This window comes from Parambassis ranga, chromosome 5 (genome assembly GCF_900634625.1).
Source record: "Parambassis ranga chromosome 5, fParRan2.1, whole genome shotgun sequence".
NCBI lineage: Eukaryota > Metazoa > Chordata > Actinopteri > Ambassidae > Parambassis > Parambassis ranga.
Window position 1 is genome coordinate 6550687 of NC_041026.1, and position 27263 is coordinate 6577949.

The following is a 27263-nucleotide window of genomic DNA, read 5'->3' on the forward strand; positions in this document are numbered from 1 at the left end:
ATGAAAATGGACCATGTGTAGTTAATGTAGATGTTCAGTCCAGAAGCAGCTATGGACAGGACGACAATTAAACATCACATTATCAGCACAGTCTGAAAATAAAAACTGAAACACTTGTTTAATTCTGACCCGTTCTCCTACCTCTGGCCCATTTTCTGTGCACAGTCACACAGACTACGGACAACACAATGTAGACGATGATCAGAAGGATGATACAGACCAGCCTGGGCACAGAGAACACAGGAGGAGGAGGAGCAGGAGGATGAGGAGGAGCAGAAGGAGGACACAAAAACCATCAGAACAATACTCTGCTGCCATCTAGTGGAGCAGAGTGGTATAACAATCACAATATCTTCTTATTTTAATATGTATATTTTAGGTAAGTAAGTTTTAAATACAAATTTTCATCATCACTTCTCTCCCTCATTATCAGTCATCAGTCTGACAGTCTTTTCTTTTAGCTTTGTGCTTCTCTCATATTTAAAGGATGACTTCACAGATCGATGGTTTGGACCCACCTCTTCCTCTGACGGATATCCAGCTCTGTGGTGACTCTCCCTGTGTTGGGTACTCACACGTGTAGAAACCTTCGTCAGACGTGGACACAGATGTAAAGGTCATGGTTCCTGCAGGACAGGTCCCAGGGAAGACGCCATTTTTGTAGTATTTGGCAGAGAAGTTGGAGGTCGCTTTGCTGTTTTCATCTTCTCTGTAGTGGCAGGAGAGCGTCACTTCATCACCTTCTGTCACAAGAAGTGGAGGAGCGCCGATGATCACCGCACCACTCACACATCAACTCTACGCAAAGGGCCACAACAGGAACACTTCCTGTCACCTGCGATGGTGATATTCAGGCTGCTGCTGCAGCACCCTCGCTCAGACTCGCACCAGTACACTCCGCTGTCCGCTGGATAGGCGTCTTGAACGATGCAGGAGGATCCCTGAGGGATTCCCCATCCAAACCACCACCTCCTCAACGTGACCTTAACCACATACTGGAGTTCGTTAGAGGACTCACAGCTACACAGTCCGCTGTGCATGAAATGAAAACTGGAATATTTTCTAAAAATCCATCAAATGTTGTGAAAAGCAGTCCAAATTTTACGAACCCGACCAATCTGGCAACACTGTACAGATTTTTAACACAAAACTTCACATGCTGCCTTCAAGTACACTTACTATAATTATCAGAGACTTTCTCGTCACTATGAAGCACCATGTGTCTGACTTTCTTTTTCAAATGTCACTAACGGTCAAAGGACACTTCACAGAATGGCCTCCACCACGCAGCTGAGATAACGTCGTCATGAGAATGAATGAATGAACATAAAGAAGATGAATGAATGTGGCGTTTTATTTGACAAAGCAAAACAAAAAGCTTCAAACTTTGTATGTTTGCATAATTATATCATTAATTAAACTCCTTTAATGCTGCAAAGCTAAAAAAAAGTATGAAATCTGGAAGAAATGTTCTTTCATCCATGATCATCTGAACCTGAACAACAGAAAGAACATCCTGCAGCCTCAGTGATGTGACCCTGTTGGACACAGGTATCAGAGGTCAGGGCTTGCAGAGTGGAGCAGTTGTGTCTGGCTTCTGATTGTTGTTTTTTTCATATTGAACAGGAAGACACTGGTTGCCAATTCTGTCACAAGCCACAATCACATGTACTTTACTTTCTTTTGGTGGCGCAGGATTCACTTTGCATTTGTTGCGACCTCTTTTGGTAACAGTAATATCGTACACCTGCATGGGTTTATCGCTGATGCAGAGATTATCGCGCAGGCGGCGGCCAACACCATTACAGATCTCCTCGACCTTCTGATCAGCCATAATGAAGGACTGGATGGGCACTTTTCTGTTGCAGAGACCCTTTTTTTTCAAGTACCTGAAGAGTGAGATTATTGTCCAGTGTTATTAAAATAAAACATTATTTTTATTAATGGTATTTCACGTCACTGTTTAACTCACCATTGCCAGTTAAACCGGTTTTGATCAAAGTTTCGAGGGAGGATGTGTCTTTTAACAAACATTTTGTAACCACGCTTTTTACTGGTTGGCAGACATGGACTCTGGTTGTAGGTTGGTTGGTGGTCTGGTGGGACCACACACATTACTTGTTATTAGGAGCCTTGGGGGACAGGCCAGTGTGGACTCACAGGACTTTAGGTGGACTACGATGATGTCAACGTCGTGACAATTTCAGGGTCAGGGTCATGAAGTCTCTGGAGAGGCTGGTCCTGAAACACCTGTGTGCTGTTGTGGAACCATTGCTGGACCCCCTGCAGTTTGCTTACCAGCCCCGTATTGGAGTGGAGGACGCCATCATCTACCTGCTGCACAGTTGAATAGGAAGCTCCTGGACATGCAGGTAGAGACCCCACTGGTCACCTGGATCACTAACTATCTTACAGGTCGACCACAATTTGTGAGGCTGAGGAACACCGTCTCGGACACGATAGTGAGCAGCACGGGGGCACCCCAGGGCACGGTACTGTCTCCATTCCTGTTCACACTCTATACATCGGACTTCAGACACTGCTCACAGTCCTGCCACCTGCAGAAGTTCTCGGATGACTCTGCCATTGTGGGCTGTACCAGCAGAGGTCGGGAGGCGGAGTATATGAGTGTGGTGGACAGCTTTGTGGAGTGGTGCGGACAGAACCACCTGCAGCTGAATGTCACAAAGACAAGAGAGCTGGTGGTGGACTTCAGGAAGCACCAGACACTCCCAAACCCGGTCAGCATCAAGGGTACCAACGTGGACATTGTGGACAGCTACAAATACCTGGGTGTCCACATTGACCACAAACTGGACTGGTCCACAAATGCAGAGGCAATATACAGGAAGGGACAGAGTCGCCTGTATCTACTGAGGAGACTCAGGTCCTTTAGCGTCATCTTCTACGCTGTAGTGTGCTGGGGCAGCAGGATGAAGACGGCCGACACCAACAGACTCAACAAGCTCATTAGGAAGGCTGGCTCGGTGCTGGGAGTGGAGCTGGAGTCTGTGGTGGAGGTGACAGAGAGGAGGATACTGAGGAAACTCCTCAGTATTCGTAACAACACGTCTCACCCCCTGCACGACACACTGCTGTCCTACAGGAGCACATTCAGCGGTAGACTGAGACTACCGAGGAGCAGCACAGAACGCCACAGGAGGTCCTTCCTGCCAGTGGCCATCAGACTGTATAACTCCTCCCCTTTCTGTACGGAGAAGCGCTAGATAATCATGTCAGGCATCACTGTAATTCCCTCCACTGGTCTATATTATGTTTACTTAGCTCCTTATATCTCCATATTTGTATCCATGTATCATATATTGTGCTCATACTGCGTACTGTACTCTGATTTTGGATTATAGTGACACTTATACTTATACTCTGTACTTAACTGCATTTATTGTGACTTGATACCTCTGGCACAAGAATTTCCTTCGGGATTAATAAAGTTTTATCTTATCTTATCTTATCTCTTATCTTATGTACTGTCTGACAAACAGAGGATTAGATGCTGTTACCATCAACACTGACCTACCAACCACGTTGCCACTATGACACAATAGTGACAGCCTTAATTTAAGAATTAAACTGAAAGAAACCATATGAAACTGGATAATATTTTATCCCACAGAATGACGTTATAATGACGGTCATGTAGTCCCCATTCATCACATTCAATAACTAAACAGGCAAATATAAAGCAGGAAATTATTCCAGACTGATCACAAAAACAGTTTCATCAAACATGATATTTAATGTCTCTGTTTTAAAGACGCCTTTAAAGACGTAATGTGACACAGTCTTCCTTATTTTTCTGCATTATTCACACTGTATTCTAAATGATCTTGAGTTAAGTACATGTAGGAAAGCTGTTTTCATCATAAGAGAAGCACAGTGACTGTGCACAGTGGTTTTCACTCTAACTCTTGATGTTGTGGATGATAAAACATTCAAGGAAACACTGGCTTAATGTTCCAGTGTTGACATTTCTATACTCTTTACTATGTGATAGTCTGCCCGAGTACACAACGTGCCAAAAGTACCAAGACGTCCTACAACAACCTGCTTTTCACATTCAGCAAACATTTTGATCTCAGAGAGAAGAAGTGCCAACAATCGTATTCAATATGTGAGCGAGCGGATCATTAAAGTCATCATGTATCCACATGACAGTGAACTGTGGTGTGTATTTAGCAGCTCTCACAGTCAGTTCAACAACTATGGACGTTTGAACGCAGCAATAATTTCTGTTCATGTTGTCATCTTGAGATAACACAGTGAGGTGAATATTTTACTATCACACTGAAACAATGTTCTTCTACAGACTTCTGTATAATCAGCTTCATTTGAATGAGCTGCTGGCTCTGACACGTTGAAACATCACTGTCAGTTGTTCCGATCTAAACCACACACAGAATGAAAATGAGTTACACACTGTGTGTGATGTGTGAGGAGACAAACTGAACTGTTCTTACATAGTTAATATAAAACACATTTTTATCCAGAGTGACTTTATAATGACGGTCAAACAGAAAAACCAAGAGAGAAAACTCTGCAGTTAGTCTACAACATGATGTATATTCATTAAGCTCATCCTCCTGCAGGTTTGGTAACAAGTTGGAGTCTTTAGCTTCACACAGCAGAGCAGACCAGACTCAGCTGCCCCAAACATAAGAAGAACTTAAAGCAGAATCTGACCGAGGTCAGAACTCCCCACACAGGAGCTGTTAATGTTCAGGTGGACCCGAACGCAGACAAACTCTAAACCCAAAGGTCCAACAAAGGTCGGGTTTTATGTAAATAAAGCCGAGTAACAATCCCAAAACCAAACAAGCATGAATGAAGAAGTGAGGAGATGCTCTGGAAACCAGGGAGACACTAGAAGCATGAGAGCACACATGAGGAACAAACCAGGAGCAGCAACACAGGAGGAGCTGACAAAGACACAGAGGAGCACAAGTCTTCAACACAAAGAGACAAGACACAGGTCAGAACCATGACAGGAACCCAAGGTTTCAATGAAAACAAAGAACAAGGAGCTGCTCTGACAGCACATGACACATTACATTATGAGCACCTTGAATAAACGCATAAATAATTTCCTGGAGAAACACATGTGGTGACTTTATTAGTGAGTAAATACACCTCTAATAAAGTGACGTTATTAGTTTTTCTTCATTTAAACACAGAGTATGTAGAAGGTGGAACATGAGTCAGCTCTGCTCTTTGCTATAGAGTTTGTGTATAGTGACAAAATTTAGAGGGCAGAGAAATAAATACAAACTGTGAACAAAATAATAATAAAAAAGAAATAAAGAAAGTGTCTGTGTTATTTTCTGCTGCACTTTTGACCGGTTCTCCTACCTCTGGCCCATTTTCTGTCACACAGACTACAGACAACACAATGTAGATGATGATCAGAAGGATGATACAGACCAGCCTGGGCACAGAGAACACAGGAGGAGGAGGAGGAGTCTGAGCTAGAGGAGGAGGAAGAGAAGGATGATACAGACCCGCCTGGGCACAGAGAACACAGGAGGAAGAGGGGGAGGAGGAGGAGGAGGAGGAAGAGGAGGAGGAGGAGGAGGAGGAAGAGGAGGAGGCTGATTCACGCTGACTGACAGCAGTCAGCTGGTTTAAGGAGTTATAGAACATGGTTACATGACGAACGCCCATTTAAAAAGTATTGTTATTATCCTGCTATAGTGGACCATTGTCTGCCAGTATGATATCTGCATACAGCTAAAACTGTAAGAATGAAAAGTTGAGCTGGAGCTCAGCTTTAGAAAGAGAGGAGACAGAGAGGAAGAGAGGTGAGGAAGATGAGAGAAGAGATACTGTAGCTGCAATAGAAACGTGTTGAAGAAAACAAAATATATATCTCAATCACAACGTTTAAATAATAAAGGTGTATATAATTTAAATCATTTTTAATTCCCATTGCCAGATAGATAAGTGAGGAGCGACAGCCAGAAAATACAGAGAGAAAGCAAACAGGGAACTGAAGAGTGCTGTAACTTTAAATCTTCATCATGGATTTCTGACAGGCAGACTTGTTGGCTAGTTTGTCCATAATTTGAATGAGTACTATCGGTACATGTATTTATTTATTTGTATTTACCTGTGTTCATTAAACAAGGTCCAAAGTCAGTTTATGATGCTATGTGATTATTAAGCCTGTTTATATTTCCTGGAGATCAATTTTTGGACCTCGGTATTTCTAAAACTTTGGCTACAGCCCTGCGAGGCCGTCAGGTCAACAGTAGATGTAGCTGCAGATGATGAGAGAAGATGAAAAGAACTTCTGCGTTAAGATAGGTGTCAAGTTAAGGCCTGATCCATAAAATATATGGACAGTAATTAAAAAACAAACTGCTGTGTGATGTGTGATGTGGCACACCTAGCTTTTGTGCCGGTGCACCCAAGAAAAAAAGGTTAGGCGCACCGGTGCAAAAAGTTAGTCTGGAGCCCTGAGTAGTGACTGACTTAGCCTCAAAGAGAAACTACTGCAATTACATTTTCCAGACACTGTCTTGTACTTGTTTTTGTTACCAACCACCAATAATTCTGTCAAATGTGTGCTGTGATGGGAGTTCAGCTTTGAACAAAGGCAAAGGACGGAAGAAGAGGTCATCAACATATTAAATAACAGAAACTTGTTTTTGTTTCCAATAAATAAATGAAAGGGGAAAACAGCACAAGACTTCATTGAGGTTTATTCTCAAGTGAATATTATGATATATTTATAATAAATGTTTTTGATCCTACACGTTTGACAGAAAGACGTATAGATTAAAAAGAAAGAGCTAAAACACACATAAGTGTACTGCTGAGTCAGCTCTTTGAATAAAGTGTTGTTCCCACAGGTATCTTCACTGCACCTGTCGCAGGGACTTACTACTTCACCTTCTTCTATCATGCTGGGGGACAACACTGGGTAAAACTAGACCTCATGAAGAATAGCCAGATCATGGTGGACAGCTCTGACCATCAGACCGTAAATGACGGGGCTGATAATGGAGGCAACGCAGCATTCCTGCGACTGCAGAGAGGAGACCAGGTGTTTGTGCGCATGAGAGCAAATACACATGTTTGGGGAGAAGGCGCTACCACCTTCAGCGGGTTTCTGCTCATTTAACCACATTTTAACACATATATACATGTACTATTACTACTGTGATTTTTACAGATCATTATTACTATTTACTAGTAAAACACATTATCAGTATCTTAGTAAATTTATAAATCTTAGAGTCCATGAATTTCTTTATTTCTTTATAACCTAAAGGTTGGTGAGACTGTGTTTTTAAAGCTAAGGGTCTGTTTTGGCACTAACCTGTGCACACAGAAATCAGTTGTCTGTCAAAATGAAACTAAACATCAGCAAACTGCAGGACCTCCATCTTAATGATAAAGATACATTTCTTGGAAACTCATGTTTTTGTTGAATTTGTTCAGCAGCTGTGTATATAACCTCAGTATAACCTGTCTCCTGTAGAAGAGAATATGACTCCAAGCTGACAGAGCTGATCTAGATGAAGGTGGTTTTTAACAGGTTTAAAAAAACAACTTTCAACAAATCTAAATGTAATGTCAGTAGGTATCTCCATAACTCCATAACAGAACAGTTTGATGTGATTGTTATTGACAATGAACTGTCTAATGACAATAAAGTGCTACAGCAAAGTTCTGTGTCCTTGTATGTTCCTCATGAGGCTGGAAGCACAGTGTTGTCAATAAGTAACACGAAGTCTATAGTGTCATCAGCAGTCACACTTTCAGAGCAAGATAAATAAATTATGTAGTAAAACATTGTTGACCCAGAATATCAGCAGTGCTGTCAAACAGAAGCCAAACAAGAGCCACCAGTCAGACTGAATCACAGCGAGACCAGACTACAGGAGAGAGAGAGAGAACCAGATCACTGAACTGAAGAACCAACGCAACATGACACCTTTGTTCTAAACTTGTTCTAACTACCAGTGTCAATAAGAGTTAACACAAACATGTTGAGCTTTAGACATTAAACCAATAATAAATGCTTGAAACTGCACATTTACATATCTTAGAGTCCCTGTTGTTCCTTCTGAAGCTGGAAGGTTGTTTAGATTCACTCTGTTATGACCTTGGCCTGTAGGATTACTGGTCTTTGTTGATAATAAAGCCGTATATCAACAGACATATAAAAACTAATTTTTACATGTTCAGTTGGCGATTGTTGGGGACAAGTTGACTAAACCATCTTCAATGGTAACACTAATCTGTAGACATCAAGGCTAAAGTCCTGGCACGCCTCGATTGTTATGATCTGATTCAAAAAAATTTGAAAAACACAATAAAGCTATAAATGAACTGTTAATAATTTAACAGTTTAAACAACAACTGGGCTACAAAAGGCTTCATGCCTCATTATCAGTCAGACTTTCAGAGAGCAAGCAAGATGAATTTTAACATTTCATTTTTCATGTTACTGTTTTGTGGCCTGACTTTGGCCCAGGATGTTACCAATGCTGTGGACACAGAAGACATCAGTGAAATGCAGACATGCTCACCTGATATGTGTGAGTTTCTGAAAGAGTTTGGTGCTATGAAAGAGAAGCTGGGAGCCATGGAGACCAGACTGAAGGACAGCGAGACCAGAATGAAGGACAGTGAGACCAGACTGAAGGACAGTGAGACCAGAATGAAGGACAGTGAGACCCAGATCCTCGCACTGAAGAATAAACGGAAACTGAAACCTTTCTGTTTCAATATTCATGTAACAAATGATGGTGAGTGACTAAATGAACAAGATCATTTTCTATTAATTAGTCTCCACTAAGGTAGTATTCAGTGCCACAACAGCAACACAGGGAACCATCGGACCCTTCAACACAGACACAACTCTGGTCTATGGAGCCGTGATAACAAATGAGGGCAACGCCTACAATCAGCACACAGGTAAGTACAGCAGTACTGACTTTTTCTTTAATCTGTTTTATTTACAAATGTTGTACAGCTCTGACCATCAGACCGTAAGTGACGCAGCTGATAATGGAGGCAACGCAGCATTCCTGCAGCTGCAGAGAGGAGACCAGGTGTTCACGCGCATGGAAGCTAATACAAATGTTTATGGACATCACGCTACCACCTTCAGTGGTTTTCTGCTCATTTGATCACTTTTAACATAAATAAATGTACTATTACTACTGTGATTTTACAGATTATTATTCCTAAAACACATTATCTGTTTTTAAGTGGACAGTAAATGTATGAATGTGTGAATAAAAAATCACTGGTTTCTCTGATTCAAAAATAATGCATCAGTTCCACCAGTGTACAACTAGTGTGTTCAGTTCAATAGTCTTTTCCTTCACAAGTCAACTCAGGCTGAGAAGTATTTAAAAGAAACAAGGATTAAAATAAAATTCTGGGAACAAAATAAAGATTAAAGACATTGTCCATCCACCCGTGTAGTGTGTTTTTGTTCTTTGCTGTGCTTATCTGAGTGTTAGGTTGTGAGAGAGTCTTTGGCAGTCTTGACTGGACGATGGCCTCCAGATGGCCTTCGAAGTCCTTCAGAAAGGCATAATATGAAGATCACACTTCACAACAACTATTATTCTCAGTCTTCATATTAAATTTCAACTCCATAGCTTCTACTTTCATCTTGAACTTGCTACACATCTCCTTCACCGTACTCTTCCTCTGCTTTTTATTTCCTTTAAGCCCGAGGCTGTCCCCACCTCTCTGCAGCGTCTCACTACCCCCTACTGACAAAAAAATGCTACTACAACAAAACAAAAAGAACAGGAATCCCCTTCATTATTATAATTGTGCAATTTTGCTGGGTTACATAAGGGACACATCAGCTCTTTTTCTTTCCAACAGTCCCACCAAGTGGTGGGAACGTCTAATCTGCACAGCTAAAAGCTAAGGTGAGCTGATCTTGATGTGACATTAAAAGAGAGGCTTTTCTGATTCTACATTACCTAATATTCTCTTTACATGCCAACAACAACTGTAAATTATTTGCTTTCATGTTCAAAAAAATATTCACTTTGTCTTCTTGCTGCTCAGCTGGAGACAATGAGGAATTCTTCTCCTAAACAATTGGCTGCTGAATAACCAGGTGACCTCGAACTTCACATGCTGCCTTCAACTACACTTACTATAATTATCAGAGACTGCCTCGTTACTATGAAGCACCATGTGTCTGACTTTCTTTTTCAAATGTCACTAACAGTCAAAGGACACTTCACAGAATGGCCTGCACCACGCAGCTGAGATAACGTCGTCATGAGAATGAATGAATGAACATAAAGAAGATGAATGAATGTGGCGTTTTATTTGACAAAGCAAAACAAAAAGCTTCAAACTTTGTATGTTTGCATCATTATATCATTAATGAAACTCCTTTAAAGCTGCAAAGCTGAAAAAAAGTATGAAATCTGGAAGAAATGTTCTTTCATCCATGATCATCTGAACCTGAACAACAGAAAGAACATCCTGCAGCCTCAGTGACACTGTTGGACACAGGTATCAGCGGTCAGGGCTGGCAGACTTGATTTTCGTTTTTTTCATAATGAACAGGAAGACACTGGTCCCTAATTTTGTCACAAGCCACAATCACATGTACTTCTTTTGGTGACACAGGATCCACTGTGCATTTGTTAGGACCTGTTTCCTTAACTTTGATATCGTACACCTCCATGGGTGAAGTGCTGATGCAGAGATTACCAGGACTAGGTTTATGAGGATGAATGAAGTGGTGGCCACCACCATTACAGATCTGCTTGACCTTCTGATCACCCACAATGAAGGACTGGTGGGTGGGCACTTTTCTGTTGCAGAGATTCATTTTTTCCAAGTGCCTGAAGAGAGTGAGATTTTTGTCCAGTGTTATTAAAATAAAACATTATTTTTTATCAACGCTACTTCACGTCACTGTTTAACTCACCGTTCCCATTCAGCACTCGACGTTGTGTCAAAGCCTTCCGGGAGGATGTGTCTGTCAGCAAATGTTTTGTGAGCATTGTCATTTGTGTTCTTCTTGCATGGACTCTGGTTGTAGGTTGTTTGCGTTGCTTGCGCATGCACAAGAGTGAGAGTGCAGACAAGAGTGATGAGGAGGACAATGTTCATCCTGTCTAGAGAGAAGAACAGCAGCATTTTCAGAGCATTAATTCATAATTTAAACAAAAACACGAACATATACAGTATATGCACGACAATTCTGATAAATTAGCATTTTTACAACTACCACACACATGGTGGTACCACATACATTACTTGGAGGGGCCGCAAAACAACCAATCAGCAGCAGCCTTTGGAGCTGAGACATGGAGCCTATGCCTATTAACCCTACAGCCTCTAGGGGCTGGCTCCAAAAGTGAGTAAGTTCCATATTAGTGACTGTGTGGGGATGATTTTTTAAAATGACGTCTTGTTCTGATGATATTAGGACTTATGATTGCACATTTTTAAATGTTATTATGAGCCTTGGGGGACAGGCCAGTGTGGACTCACAGGACTTTAGGTGGACTATGATGATGTCAACGTCTTTACAATTTCATCACAGAAGCTTCGTCCACAGTCATGTACTGTCTATGCTGACAAACAGAGGATTAGATGCTGTTACCATCAACACTGACCTACCAACCACGAGGCCCTGCACCTTCACTGAGGCCATGGTCCAGAACTGTAAACTCAGTTTAGGAGGGAGATCAATCACAATCAGACTTCTTTTCCTGTTATCCATTTTGTATTTAAACATGTTTTAATACAAAGTTAATTTAGTCAGCTCATCTGCTGGCTTTGCCACTATGAGACAATAGTGACAGCCTTAAATTAAGAATTAAACTGAAAGAAACCATATGAAACTGGATAATATTTTATCCCACAGAATGACGTTATAATGATGGTCATGTAGTCCCCATTCATCACATTCAATAACTATACAGGCAAATATAAAGCAGGAAATTATTCCAGACTGATCACAAAAACAGTTTCATCAAACATGATATTTAATGTCTCCGTTTTAAAGAGCTCCATTGATCTATTTGAAATCCATTCTAACAGCAATTAGTCTTTGAATATTAGTATTAGAAAAACGATCATGACATCAAGTCACTGGTAAAACAGAGAGCAGCTCACCGTTCTGCAGGTTCTTACTGAGGGGAAGTCAGTCAGTTCACACAGCAGCACCGAGTGAAGCAGGAGGCCAGAGTGGAGCAGAAATAGGCCGAGCACCTCCACAGACACCATTGTCTGACTCTGTATCATAATCTGATAAGAAAATGTTCACACCTAAGTTATATCAGCATTTATGAACAGGTGACAGGTGATACCACAAACTTTGACATTTGCATGTTACGTTAGGTCACATCACTGAGTTGACTATTTGATGCACTCAGCAGTGTGAGAGACGTAATGTGACACAGTCTTCATTATTTTTCTGCATTATTCACACTGTATTCTAAATCATCTTGACTTTATTCAAACACGTAGCAAAGCTGTTTTCATCATAAGAGAAGCACAGTGACTGTGCACAGTGGTTTTCACTCTAACTCTTGATGTTGTGGATGATAAAACATTCAAGGAAACACTGGCTTAATGTTCCAGTGTTGACATTTCTATACTCTTTACTATGTGATAGTCTGCCCGAGTACACAACGTGCCAAAAGTACCAAGACGTCCTACAACAACCTGCTTTTCACATTCAGCAAACATTTTGATCTCAGAGAGAAGAAGTGCCAACAATCGTATTCAATATGTGAGCGAGCGGATCATTAAAGTCATCATGTATCCACATGACAGTGAACTGTGGTGTGTATTTAGCAGCTCTCACAGTCAGTTCAACAACTATGGACGTTTGAACGCAGCAATAATTTCTGTTCATGTTGTCATCTTGAGATAACACAGTGAGGTGAATATTTTACTATCACACTGAAACAATGTTCTTCTACAGACTTCTGTATAATCAGCTTCATTTGAATGAGCTGCTGGCTCTGACACGTTGAAACATCACTGTCAGTTGTTCCCATCTAAACTACACACAGAATGAAAATGAGTTACACACTGTGTGTGATGTGTGAGGAGACAAACTGAACTGTTCTTACATAGTTAATATAAAACACATTTTTATCCAGAGTGACTTTATAATGACGGTCAAACAGAAAAACCAAGAGAGAAAACTCTGCAGTTAGTCTACAACATGATGTATATTCATTAAGCTCATCCTCCTGCAGGTTTGGTAACAAGTTGGAGTCTTTAGCTTCACACAGCAGAGCAGACCAGACTCAGCTGACCCAAACATAAGAAGAACTTAAAGCAGAATCTGACCGAGGTCAGAACTCCCCACACAGGAGCTGTTAATGTTCAGGTGGACCCGAACGCAGACAAACTCTAAACCCAAAGGTCCAACAAAGGTCGGGTTTTATGTAAATAAAGCCGAGTAACAATCCCAAAACCAAACAAGCATGAATGAAGAAGTGAGGAGACGCTCTGGAAACCAGGGAGACACTTGAAGCATGAGAGCACACATGAGGAACAAACCAGGAGCAGCAACACAGGAGGAGCTGACAAAGACACAGAGGAGCACAAGTCTTCAACACAAAGAGACAAGACACAGGTCAGAACCATGACAGGAACCCAAAGGTTTCAATGAAAACAAAGAACAAGGAGCTGCTCTGACAGCACATGACACATTACATTATGAGCACCTTGAATAAACGCATAAATAATTTCCTGGAGAAACACATGTGGTGACTTTATTAGTGAGTAAATACACCTCTAATAAAGTGACGTTATTAGCTTTTCTTCATTTAAACACAGAGTATGTAGAAGGTGGAACATGAGTCTGCTCTGCTCTTTGCTATAGAGTTTGTGCATAGTGACAAAATTTAGAGGGCAGAGAAATAAATATAAACTGTGTACAAAATAATAATAATAATAAAAACTAAATAAAGAAAGTGTCTGTGTTATTTTCTGCTGCACTATTGGCTGGTTCTCCTACCTCTGGCCCATTTTCTGTCACACAGACTACAGACAACACAATGTAGACGATGATCAGAAGGATGATACAGACCAGCCTGGGCACAGAGAACACAGGAGGAGGAGGAGGAGGAGGCTGAGCTAAAGAAGGAGGCTGAGCAGGAGGAGGAGGAGGAGGAGGAGGAGGAGGAGGAGGAGGAGGCTGAGCTAAAGAAGGAGGCTGAGCAGGAGTAGCAGGAGAAGGAGGACACAAAAACCATCAGAACAATGATTTAAAATTCAGCTATCTGCTGCCATCTAGTGGAGCAGAGTGGTATAACAATCACAATATCTTTTTATTTTAATATGCATATTTTAGGTAAGTAAGTTTTAAATATAAATTTCCATCATCACTTCTCTCCCTCATTATCAGCTAATCAGTCATCAGTCTGACAGATACAGACATTTGTAAAGTCCAAGTCTTTTCATATTTAAAGGATGACTTCACAGATCGATGGTTTGGACCCACCTCTTCCTCTGACGGATATCCAGCTCTGTGGCGACTCTCCCTGTGTTGGGTGCTCACACATGTAGAAACCTTTGTCAGACGTGGACACAGATGTAAAGGTCATGGTTCCTGCAGGATAGGTCCCAGGGAAGCCGCCATTTTTGTAGTATTTGGCAGAGAAGTTGGAGGTTGCTTTGCTGTTTTCATCTTCTCTGTAGTGGCAGGAGAGCATCACTTCATCGCCTTCTGTCACAGGAAGTGGAGGAGCGCCGATGATCACCGCACCACCTGGAAGAAAAAAACACACCGTGATGGAAAACAGGTCCGAACTCTACACAAAGGACCACAACACCACAACAGGAACACTTCCTGTCACCTGCGATGGTGATATTCAGGCTGCTGCTGCAGCACCCTCGCTCAGACTCGCACCAGGACACTGCACTGTCTGCTGGATAGGCGTCTTGAACGATGCAAAACCATTCAAACCACCACCTCCTCCTCAACGTGACCTTGACCACATCCTGGAGTTCGTTAGAGGACTCACAGCTACACAGTCTGCTGTGTGGTCCAAACATACATGGTACTGTGGTTTTACACTGTGGCTTTTCTGGACCCTCTTCTCTTGTGGTTATGGTTTGGTTTTAGAAAGATCTGGTTCAGGTTTGACATTAAAGAACTGGGTCAGCAAAGCACATGAACTCACAACATTAAACACACTGGACTGGACTCACAACACAGACGCACTGTACAGGAAGGGCCAGAGCAGGCTCTACCTACTGAGGAGACTGCGGTCTTTTGGAGTGAAAGGGGCACTCCTGAAGACTTTTTATGACTCTGTGGTGGCATCGGTCATCATGTATGGTGTGGTCTGCTGGAACAGCAGCATCACTGAGAGGGAGAGGAAGAAGCTGGACAGAGTCATCAGGAAGTCCAGCTCTATCCTGGGCTGCTCTCTGGACTCAGTGCAGGAGGTGGGTGACAGGAGGGTCCTGGCAAAACTGACATCCATGCTGGACAATGAGTCCCACCCCCTGCAGGACACCCTGTCAGCCCTGCAGAGCAGCTTCAGTGGCAGACTGCTCCACCCTTGGTGTGTGAAGGAGAGATACAGAAGGTCTTTCCTTCCTGCTGCTGTCAGACTGTATAATAAACACTTCTGATGCAATACTCACTCACCACAGTGTGCTTTTATTTACTGTTATTTATTTAGTTGCACTATGTACAGTTTATAAACCATTTCTACCTCCACTCACCTGTGCAATAACTGTTAATATGTAAACTGTTTTTTGATTGAGTCTATTTTATAATGTATATATCTTTAATTGGTAGTCTATTTTATAATGTATATATCTTTTTCTTAACTTATCCCTTGCTGTCTGTATGCCGTTGCAAAAATGCAATTTCCCCATTGTGGGACTAATAAAGGTTTCTTAATCTTAATCTTAATCTTAAAGGTGGAAATCTGAACACTGAATGTCCTGAAAACAGAGAATTGTTGCAGCTTTAGTGCAGATAAAGAGGATTTAGGTGATAACTTTAAAAAGCTGAAAAGACACGATTCTCCTACTTTGGTGTGGAAGGACTTGTCTGTTCTGACCTCAGCAGCATTCATCATACTTTATAACAACTTAATGTGCCTGAAAAACACAGAGGATTGTGGTGTCCACATACTTTTGCCTGTATACAGTGTAGGGCTGTAATCGAATATAAAATAGTTGACGTTTTGTAGCGTGTAGTTTTATCAGGAGGAAAGTTCCAATGGGGGTGTGTCCAGCGCACCCGTTTCTCAGGTAACAGTCGATCTTTGAACACCCCCCTTGTTTTCACTACTTTGGTTTAGCCCGACCCACTAGAGACAGACAGATTGAAATGATTAAATGTCACTAACGGTCAAAGGACACTTCACAGAACGGCCTCCACCACGCAGCTGAGATAACGTCGTCATGAGAATGAATGAATGAACATAAAGAAGATGAATGAATGTGGCGTTTTATTTGACAAAGCAAAACAAAAAGCTTCAAACTTTGTATGTTTGCATCATTATATCATTAATTAAACTCCTTTAATGCTGCAAAGCTAAAAAAAAAGTATGAAATCTGGAAGAAATGTTCTTTCATCCATGATCATCCGAACCTGAACAACAGAAAGAACATCCTGCAGCCTCAGCCATGTGACACTGTTGGACACAGGTATCAGAGGTTGAGCTGGCAGACTTCAGCGTTCATGTTTGGCTTTTTAGTGGTGTGTTTTTCATAATGAACAGGAAGACACTGGTTGCCAATTCTATTGCAAGCCACAATCACATATACCTTTTTTTTTTCTGTCACAGATTTCACTTTGCATGGGTTCTCAACTTTGAGAACATACACCTGCATGGGTTCATCACTGATGCAGAGATTACCACTCTGGTTCCGGCCTTTACCCTTACAGATCTGCTCGACCTTCTGATCAGCCATAATGAAGGACTGGGTGGGCACATTTCTGTTGCAGAGATCCTTGTCCACCAAGTACCTGAAGAGTGAGATTATTGTCGAGTGTTATTAAAATAAAACATTATTTTTATTAATGTATTTTACGTCGCTGTTTAACTCACTGTTCCCAGGCAGTCCTCGATGTTGTGTCAAATGTGTCCGAGAGGATGTGTCTCTGAACAAATGTGTTGTAGGCATCCTCGTTATTTTCCATCTGACATGGACGCTGGTTGTTGTTTGTGTTTGGTGGTTGACCCTCACACACATGCACAAGAGTGAGAGTGCAGATAAGAGTGATGAGGAGGACAACCTTCATCCTGTCTAGAGAGAAGAACAGCAACATTTTCAGAGCATTCATTCATGATTTGAAAAAAATCCACAAACATATACAGTATATGCACCACAATTCTGATAAATTAGCATTTGTGTCGTTTTCAAAGGCACACGGAATATGAATAAATGATCAAGGGTGTAAACTACACTTTATTGTTTTAATGCTTCACACATTGAAGCATCAACACAGTCCTTAATAAATGTTCTTATTTAATTACATCAGCAGCAAAACAAATGAGAGAAATGTGACAGCAGCATTTCATAGTTTAGCTGTAAAGATGTATCCTCACCTGCTCTGGTCGGCCCGTCTCTGTGCAGTCTGTGCTCTTGAAGTGAAGTTAAAATGTTTCCTGGTGTCTCAGATATTTAAGAACAACCGGTGTCACTGTGTCTCAGCAGCAGCCAATCAAAGTACTGCAAAACACCATTTTACCTTATATGACTATGATCGAATGATCATATCTATGCATTAGCATAGCTTAGAGTCACACAGTCTGAAAATAAAGAAGTTCCCCTTTTTGGCCCGCTGCAGCACCAAGCCGCCATGCAGGGTCAATGTGGGTGAGACTTTTTCACTAAAATAGAGAGCGGAGCAGCTGTCAAAGTGCTACAACAGTGTTGCAGTGTTGCACTGTGAATGCACGTTGCACTAACACTGACGAACCATCTAGCAAACATAGTGTCTCTCGTCACAAACAAGAAGACGTGGGTCATATGTGTTCATAAAGAGGCTGCATGAGGCTGAAGCCAGAGGGTCCTACCGGGTGTATTTTGTTGCGTTCAGGCTGTGCCGTGTTTTTGTTTGATCCTCAGAGCGACTTCAAGTCCTCCTGGGAGTATTTCAGAAGCACAGGCCTTTCAAGCACCGCCTGTCCAGACCGTAGACCTCATGTAAACATGAAAATAAAAAAAAATGACCAAGCTGTGTTTAAGGTATCTTAAACAGTGCAGGTGAATTTACAGCCACCGTGTTTCATCTTACTTCAGTTGCTGTTTTTTAATTCACTGTTGTGTCTTTGTTACAAAGCATGGATGCACTGAAGGTGGTTTTCTTGCTGACCTCACATCATGTTAGCAGTGTTATGTCATTATGTAAATAGCACTCCACTGGCCGTGCAGCTCAGCTGGAGGCAATGAGGAAGTGACAGAGATCAAGTGCAGATTCTCTTCTTAAACAATTGGCTGCTGAATAACCAGGTGACCTCAAACTTCACATGCTGCCTTCAAGTACACTTACTACAATTATCAGAGACTTTCTCGTTACTATGAAGCACCATGTGTCTGACTTTCTTTTTCAAATGTCACTAACGGTCAAAGAACACTTCACAGAACGGCCTCCACCACGCAGCTGAGATAACGTCGTCATGAGAATGAATGAATGAACATAAAGAAGATGAATGAATGTGGCGTTTTAGTTGACAAAGCAAAACAAAAAGCTTCAAACTTTGTATGTTTGCATCATTATATCATTAATTACTCCTTTAATGCTGCAAAGCTGAAAAAAAGTATGAAATCTGGAAGAAATGTTCTTTCATCCATGATCATCTGAACCTGAACAACAGAAAGAACATCCTGCAGCCTCAGCCATGTGACACTGTTGGACACAGGTATCAGAGGTCAAAGCGAGCAGGTCAGCTGCCTAGTGGCTTATTGGTGATTCCATTAAAATGAACAGGAAGACAGCGTGGGACATTCTGTGTGTTAATTATGTCACAAGCCACAATCACATGTGCAGTTATTGGTGTATGAATGCATGTGTTGGTATTGAGGTTGAACACCTGCATGGTTGCAGTGCTGCTGCAGAGATTAGTACCAGGCACGTTGCGGCCACCACCATTACAGATCCGCTCGACTTCATCCATGTCTGTATCCCAATTCCTATTCCTATTTGTATTCCTATTCCCAATGACGAAGGACAAGGTAGTAGCAGGGTCAACTGGGTTGACACTAGAAGCATGAGAGCACACATGAGGAATAAACCAGGAGCAGCAACACAGGAGGAGCTGACAAAGACACAGAGGAGCACAAGTCTTCAACACAAAGAGACACAGGTCAGAACCATGACAGGAACCCAAAGGATTCAATGAAAACAAAGAACAAGGAGGAGGCGGAGGCTGAGCAGGAGGAGGAGGAGGAGGAGGAGGAAAAGGAGGAGGAGGAGGAGGCTGAGCTAGAGGAGGGGGAGGCTGAGCAGGAGTAGCAGGAGGAGGAGGAGGACACAAAAACCATCAGAACAATACTTTAAAATTCAGCTACTGCCATCTAGTGGAGAAGCATGGTATAACAATTACAATATCTTTTTATTTTAATATGTATATTTTGAGCTAAGTTTTAAACTTTGCTTTTAAACACGTGTACAAAATGACAAGAGTAAATAAATTACAAAATCATGTGATGACAATGTGTTCATGTGCTTAGTCGTAACCAAGGTAGTATTCAGTGCCAAAACAGCAACAAGTGGAGTCATCGGACCCTTCAACACAGACACGACTCTGGTCTATGGAGCATTGATAACAAATATTGGCAATGCCTACAATCAGAACACAGGTAAGCACAGTAGCACTTATACTGTATTTATAAATTCATTAATAGCCTGTCATGGTCTGAGTGAATACTCGGCTGTGATAGGCTGATAAAGGACACCTACTTCCTGTGAACTTCTTCATATGGCTCAACCTATACTTAAAGAGAAACTACTGCAATTAGATCTGGCTGTAGCTGAGGTTTGGCTCAGAACAAGAAGTTTAGCTACCATTTAAAGTGGGTATCTATGGTAACACAGCCTCACGAAAACATGCCACATTTGGTGTATCCTTTGTAAAGAAAATTACAAAAATGAATACGTTTATAAATTCTTTGCATAATACATAAAGCAGAAAAAGGGCACGACATCACGAGGAACTGATATATATATATATATATATATATTTAATTTTAAAATATGTAAAAAGATGAGTCAGCTGTTTGAATAAAATGTTGTTCCCACAGGTATCTTCACTGCACCTGTTACGGGCACTTAATATTTCACCCACTTTTTTCATTCTGGGGGACAACGTCGGACACGTCTGTTACTCATCAAGAACAGTGAGATCATAGTGGAGAATGCTGACCACCCATCAAGATACGACACAGCTGATAATGGAGGCAACGCAGCCTTCCTGCGGCTGCAGAGAGGAGACCAGGTGTTCGTACGGTTAGGTGCAAATACCCATGTTTGGGGAGGAGCTCCCCTTACCACCTTCAGTGGGTTTCTCATCGATTCAGTTTGAAGAACAGCAAATATGTCAGTAAATCATTGCTCAAGTTTTAAACTATTTTCAACAGATCTATGTGTAGTATTAGTATTGTGGTGTGAATAAAAATAAACACTACATGAGGTTCATTTTTTGTCTTTTTTGGCTGACGGTGGTTAATTTGGCCCCTGTCTTTGGCCCAGGATCAAGGTAAGACTTTGTGAATGGTTAGAGCTGAAAAAACCTTCCTTAGAGCAATGTTTTGTTATAATTATAATTCTTGAGTTTGGGCCCAGAGTTAAGTTCAAGGTGTATTTTGGTTGTCCCTGAATCCAGGTCAACATCATCCTGTACTTTGTCCAGGTCACTAGTCTATTGAAGGACCACCCACACAGAGACAAACAATGATTCACACTCACTAACTACTACTATCTAACAGCCAATGTAGACCGAACATGCACATCCTAGGTGTGTGGGAGGACTCTGGCAGGACAGTATGACAGCATATTTAGACTGAACAGCAGGTCTGAGGACAGTGTTATCTGACCTGCATGGTTCATCCATGAAGGCTGAGTCACTCTGACTGACAGCAGTCGGCTGGTTTTAAGGAGTTATAGTACATGGTTAAATGACCAACACCCATTTAAAAAGTATCATTAACCTGCTACAGTGGACCATTGTCTGCCAGGATGATGTCTGCATACAGCTAAAACTGTAACAGACAGAATGAAAAGTTGAGCTGGAGCTCAGCTTTAGAAAGAGAGGAGACAGAGAGGAAGAGAGGTGAGGAAGATGAGAGAAGAGATACTGTAGCTGCATTAGAAACGTGTTGAAGAAAACAAAATATATATCCCAATCACAACTATTAAATAAATAATGGTGTATATAACATAAATAATGTTTAATTCCCATTGCCAGATAGATAAGTGAGGAGCAACAGCCAGAAAAAAACAGGGAACTGAAGAGTGCTGTAACTTTAAATCTTCATTGTGTATTTCTGACAGGCAGACTTGTTGGCTAGTTTGTCCATAATTTGAATGAGTACTATCGGTACATGTATTTATTTATTTGTATTTACCTGTGTTCATTAAACAAGGTCCAAAGTCAGTTTATGATGCTATGTGATTATTAAGCCTGTTTATATTTCCTGGAGGTCAATTTTTGGAGTACAGTATTTCTAAAACTTTGGCTACAGCCCTGCGAGGCCGTCAGGTCAACAGTAGATGTAGCTGCAGATGATGAGAGAAGATGAAAAGAACTTCTGCGTTAAGATAGGTGTCAAGTTAAGGCCTGATCCATAACATATATGGACAGTAATTAAAAAACAAACTGCTGTGTGATGTGTGATGTGGTACACCTAGCTTGTGTGCCGGTGCACCCAAGAAAAAAAGGTTAGGTGCACCGGTGCAAAAAGTTAGTCTGGAGCCCTGAGTAGTGACTGACTTAGCCTCAAAGAGAAACTACTGCAATTACATTTTCCAGACACTGTCTTGTACTTGTTTTTGTGACCAACCACCAATAACTCTGTCAAATGTGTGCTGTGATGGGAGTTCAGCTTTGAACAAAGGCAAAGGACGGAAGAAGAGGTCATCAACATATTAAATAACAGAAACTTGTTTTTGTTTCCAATAAATAAATGAAAGGGGAAAACAGCACAAGACTTCATTGAGGTTTATTCTCAAGTGAATATTATGATATATTTATAATAAATGTTTTTGATCCTACACGTTTGACAGAAAGACGTATAGATTTAAAAGAAAGAGCTAAAACACATAAGTGTACTGCTGAGTCAGCTCTTTGAATAAAGTGTTGTTCCCACAGGTATCTTCACTGCACCTGTTGCAGGCACTTACTACTTCACCTTCTTCTATCCTGCTGGGGGACAACACTGGGTAAAACTAGACCTCATGAAGAATAGCCAGTTCATGGTGGACAGCTCTGACCATCAGACCGTAAATGACGGGGCTGATAATGGAGGCAACGCCTTATTCCTGCGGCTGCAGAGAGGAGACCAGGTGTTTGTGCGCATGAGAGCAAATACACGTTTCGGGAGAAGGCGCTACCACCTTCAGCGGTTTTCTGCTCATTTAACAACATTTTAACACATATATACATGTACTATTACTACTGTGATTTTTACAGATCATTATTACTATTTACTAGTAAAACACATTATCAGTATCTTAGTAAATTGATAAATCTTAGAGTCCATGAATTTCTTTATTTCTTTATAACCTAAAGGTTGGTGAGACTCAATAAAAACAAACCATCTGTGAGTTTATGTGTGTTTTCTTTTTAAAGCTAAGGGTCTGTTTTGGCACTAACCTGTGCACACAGAAATCAGTTGTCTGTCAAAATGAAACTAAACATCAGCAAACTGCAGGACCTCCATCTTAATGAATATGATACATTTCTTGGAAACTCATGTTTTTGTTCAGCAGCTGTGTATATAACCTCAGTATAACCTGTCTCCCATAGAAGAGAATATGACTCCAAGCTGACAGAGCTGATCTAGATGAAGGTGGTTTTTAACAGGTTTAAAACAACTTTCAACAAATCTAAATGTAATGTCAGTAGGGTGCTCCATAACTCCATAACAGAACAGTTTGATGTGATTGTTTTGTGTTTGTTTTTGGGGACAGCAGTGGCGCAGAGGTATAGCAGGGTTGTCCAGTAACCGATCGATCCCAACTCCTCCCTAGTCATTGTTGTTTGTTCTTGGGCAAGACACTTCACCCTAGCCTGTGGCGCGCCTTGCTAGTCATTGTATGACACTGTGTAAAGAATTTCCCTCTGGGATTAATAAAGTATCTAAAATAAAAATAAATAAAAATTATTGGCAATGAACTGTCCTGACAATATTGTCATCTAATGACAATAAAGTGCTACAGCAAAGTTCTGTGTTCTTGTATGTTCCTCATGAGGCTGGAAGCACAGTGTTGTCAATAAGTAACACAAACTTTGAGAGCAAGATAAATAAATTATGTAGTAAAACATTGTTGACCCAGAATATCAGCAGTGCTGTCAAACAGAAGCCAAACAAGAGCCACCGGTCAGACTGAATCACAGCGAGACCAGACTGCAGGAGAGAGAGAGAGAACCAGATCACTGAACTGAAGAACCAACCCAAAATGAAAACTTTGTTCTATACTTGTTCTAACTACCAGTGTCAATAAGAGTTAACACAAACATGTTGAGCTTTAGACATTAAACCAATAATAAATGCTTGAAACTGCACATTTACATGTCTTAGTGTTGTTGTTGTTCCTTCTGAAGCTGGAAGGTTGTTTAGATTCACTCTCTTATGACCTTGGCCTGTAGGATTACTGGTCTTTGTTGATAATAAAGCCATATATCAACAGAGACATATAAAAAACTAATTTTTACAGTCGATTAGATTAGCGATAATAACCTGACTGTGAAAGGACGTGTTTTTCATGCAAGAAAACAAAACCATGTGTTAATATTGCTGCTAATGATTAACATGTAATCTATAGGCAACATGCTGGGGGAGAAAATCACACTATTACTCATCAAGAACAACCAGGTTGCTGTGGAGAGTTGTGACCACCTGACATCACCTGATTGGTCTGAAAATGGAAGCAACACATCATCCTGGCACCTGTGGAAAGAAGACCAGGGGCCTCATTAATCAACAGTGGCTGTGTTTGAAATCACTCCTTAATCACTATATAGGGCCTCCACCATTTTGTAGTGCTGTCTGAATTCTTAGTGAGAAATTATAGACCCCATATAGGCCCCTCAATGTATCCCACATTCCATCTTGAAAAGTAGGGTCCATCCGATCCAAATTATAACTGCTAACAACAGAGTTTGTTTAGCCGGCAGAGATCGACTCATTGACATCATTAATGGCAACAGAAAATGAGGGAGGTAGAGTCCGAAATGTCCAAAAATGCTTTCACAATGAGGTCACTATATGGTGCTCTACACTGAACTCCCCATATGGGAAGAGTGAGTGAGTGAGGGATTTTGAACACAGCCAGTGTGTAAGTAAGTGTGTGTGTTACAAACAACATTTATGATGTGTGTACATTTTATCAACTATGCGTACCCTGGGCGACTTGTGTGCCCCAGATACTGTGTGTAGATGTTCAGTTGGGGATTGTTGGGGGTTGTTGGGGACAAGGTGACTCAGCCATCTTCAATGGTAACACTAATCTGTAGACATCAAGGCTTAAGTCCTGGCACGCCTCTATTGTTCTGATCTGATTCAATAAACTTGTTAATAAAAGACAATAAATCTATATATGAACTGTTAATAATTTAACAGTTTAAACAACAACTGGGCTACAAAAGGCTTCATGCCTCATTATCAGTCAGACTTTCAGAGAGCAAGAAGATGAATTTTAACATTTCATTTTTCATGTTACTGTTTTGTGGCCTGACTTTGGCCCAGGATGTTACCAATGCTGTGGACACAGAAGACATCAGTGAAAGACAGAAAGAGTTTAGTGCTATGAGAGAAAGACTAGGAGCCATGGAGACCAGACTGAAGGACAGTGAGAACCAGATCCTCGCACTGAAGAATAAAGGTAAACTGAAGCCTTCCTGCTTGCCAATATTTATGTAACAAATGATGGTGAGTGACTAAATGAACAAGATAATTTTCTTCTTTTAATTAGTCGCCACCAAGGTAGTATTCAGTGCCAAAACAGCAACACAGGGACCCATCGGACCCTTCAACACAGCTACAACTCTGGTCTATGGAGCTGTGATAACAAATGAGGGCAACGCCTACAATCGGCACACAGGTAAGTACAGCAGTACTGACTTTTTCTTTAATCTGTTTTATGTACAAATAACCTGTCATGGTCTGATTGAATACTTGGTCATGGGTTGCAGGGTGTCCATTACTGCCTGATATAGGACGCCTATTGACTGACTAAGCCTCAAAGAGAAACTACTGCAATTACATTTTCCAGACACTGTCTTGTACTTGTTTTTGTGACCAACCACCAATAACTCTGTCAAATGTGTGCTGTGATGGGAGTTCAGCTTTGAACAAAGGCAAAGGATGGAAGAAGAGGTCATCAACATATTAAATAACAGAAACTTGTTATAAATAAAAAGGGAAAACAGCACAGAGACTTCATTGAGGGCTAAAAAACACACATGTACTGCTGAGTCAGCTCTTTGAATAAACTGTTGTTCCCACAGGTATTTTCACTGCACCTGTTGCAGGCACCTACTACTTCACCTTCTTCTATCATGCCAGTGGGGGACAACACTGGGCACGTCTATTCCTCATCAAGAACAGTGAGATCATAGTGGAGACCGTTGACCACCCATCAATGTCCGATACAGCTGATAATGGAGGCAACGCAGCCTTCCTCCAGCTGCAGAGAGGAGACCAGGTGTTTGTACGGATGAGAGCAAATACACAGGTTTGGGGAAGTGACACTACTACCACCTTCAGCGGTTTTCTGCTCATTTGATCACTTTTTAACACGCATATATAAATGTACTATTACTACTGTGATTTTTACAGATCATTATTACTATTTACTAGTAAAACACATTATCAGTATCTTAGTAAATTGATAAATCTTAGAGTCCATGGATTTCTTTATTTCTTTATAACCTAAAGGTTGGTGAGACTCAATAAAAACAAACCATCTGTGAGTTTATGTGTGTTTTTAAAGCTAAGGGTCTGTTTTGGCACTAACCTGTGCACACAGAAATCAGTTGTCTGTCAAAATGAAACTAAACATCAGCAAACTGCAGGACCTCCATCTTAATGAATATGATACATTTCTTGGAAACTCATGTTTTTGTTGAATTTGTTCAGCAGCTGTGTATATAACCTCAGTATAACCTGTCTCCTGTAGAAGAGAATATGACTCCAAGCTGACAGAGCTGATCTAGATGAAGGTGGTTTTTAACAGGTTTAAAACAACTTTCAACAAATCTAAATGTAATGTCAGTAGGTAGCTCCATAACTCCATAACAGAACAGTTTGATGTGATTGTTATTGACAATGAACTGTCTAATGACAATAAAGTGCTACAGCAAAGTTCTGTGTCCTTGTATGTTCCTCATGAGGCTGGAAGCACAGTGTTGTCAATAAGTAACACGAAGTCTATAGTGTCATCAGCAGTCACACTTTCAGAGCAAGATAAATAAATTATGTAGTAAAACATTGTTGACCCAGAATATCAGCAGTGCTGTCAAACAGAAGCCAAACAAGAGCCACCAGTCAGACTGAATCACAGCGAGACCAGACTACAGGAGAGAGAGAGAACCAGATCACTGAACCGAAGAACCAACCCAAAATGAAAACTTTGTTCTATACTTGTTCTAACTACCAGTGTCAATAAGAGTTAACACAAACATGTTGAGCTTTAGACATTAAACCAATAATAAATGCTTGAAACTGCACATTTACATATCTTAGAGTCCTTGTTGTTCCTTCCGAAGCTGGAAGGTTGTTTAGATTCACTCTGTTATGACCTTGGCCTGTAGGATTACTGGTCTTTTTTGATAATAAAGCCATATATCAACAGAGACATATAAAAACTAATTTTTACATGTTCAGTTGGCGATTGTTAGGGGTTGTTGGGGACAAGTTGACTAAACCATCTTCAATGGTAACACTAATCTGTAGACATCAAGGCTAAAGTCCTGGCACGCCTCGATTGTTATGAAAAAATTTGCTAAAAATTTGAAAAACACAATAAAGCTATAAATGAACTGTTAATAATTTAACAGTTTAAACAACAACTGGGCTACAAAAGGCTT

At 41.0% G+C, this 27263-nt stretch overlaps 2 protein-coding genes across 6 annotated transcripts in view; both read left to right on the forward strand.

Annotated features, from left to right (window-relative positions):
- LOC114435889 (complement C1q-like protein 2) overlaps positions 1 to 7294 on the forward strand; it is a 34879-nt gene extending 27585 nt beyond the window's left edge. For all 3 annotated transcript variants that reach the window (XM_028405854.1, XM_028405852.1, XM_028405853.1), the window contains one exon: positions 6870 to 7294. In XM_028405854.1, coding sequence (XP_028261655.1) covers positions 6870 to 7141 — 272 coding nt within the window. In that variant the 3' untranslated portion in view covers positions 7142 to 7294. The remainder of the gene's footprint in view (positions 1 to 6869) is intronic.
- A 1152-nt stretch (positions 7295 to 8446) lies between these two features.
- LOC114435907 (complement C1q tumor necrosis factor-related protein 3-like) lies at positions 8447 to 26287 on the forward strand. Of its 3 annotated transcripts, XM_028405876.1 has the most exons (5): positions 8604 to 8654; positions 19987 to 19991; positions 25009 to 25057; positions 25148 to 25276; positions 25683 to 26287. In XM_028405876.1, exons 1-5 carry the CDS (start codon positions 8612 to 8614, stop codon positions 25958 to 25960), a joined length of 504 nt encoding a protein of 167 aa, XP_028261677.1. In that variant the 5' UTR covers positions 8604 to 8611; the 3' UTR covers positions 25961 to 26287. The 3 variants fall into 3 exon arrangements, with proteins under 3 accessions (XP_028261676.1, XP_028261677.1, XP_028261675.1); XM_028405875.1 differs by lacking the exons at positions 8604 to 8654; positions 19987 to 19991 and adding an exon at positions 8447 to 8530 and having other exon boundaries at positions 24952 to 25057; XM_028405874.1 differs by lacking the exons at positions 8604 to 8654; positions 19987 to 19991 and having other exon boundaries at positions 24835 to 25057.
- Positions 26288 to 27263: the final 976 nt, after the last annotated feature.

Coding starts and splice junctions, on each gene's coding strand:
- LOC114435907 (XM_028405874.1), top strand. CDS start 24,865: ATGAATTTTAACATTTCATTTTTCATGTTACTGTTTTGTGGCCTGACT. Junction 25,058..25,147: donor CCTCGCACTGAAGAATAAAG/GTAAACTGAAGC, acceptor TCTTTTAATTAG/TCGCCACCAAGGTAGTATTC. Junction 25,277..25,682: donor CGCCTACAATCGGCACACAG/GTAAGTACAGCA, acceptor TTGTTCCCACAG/GTATTTTCACTGCACCTGTT.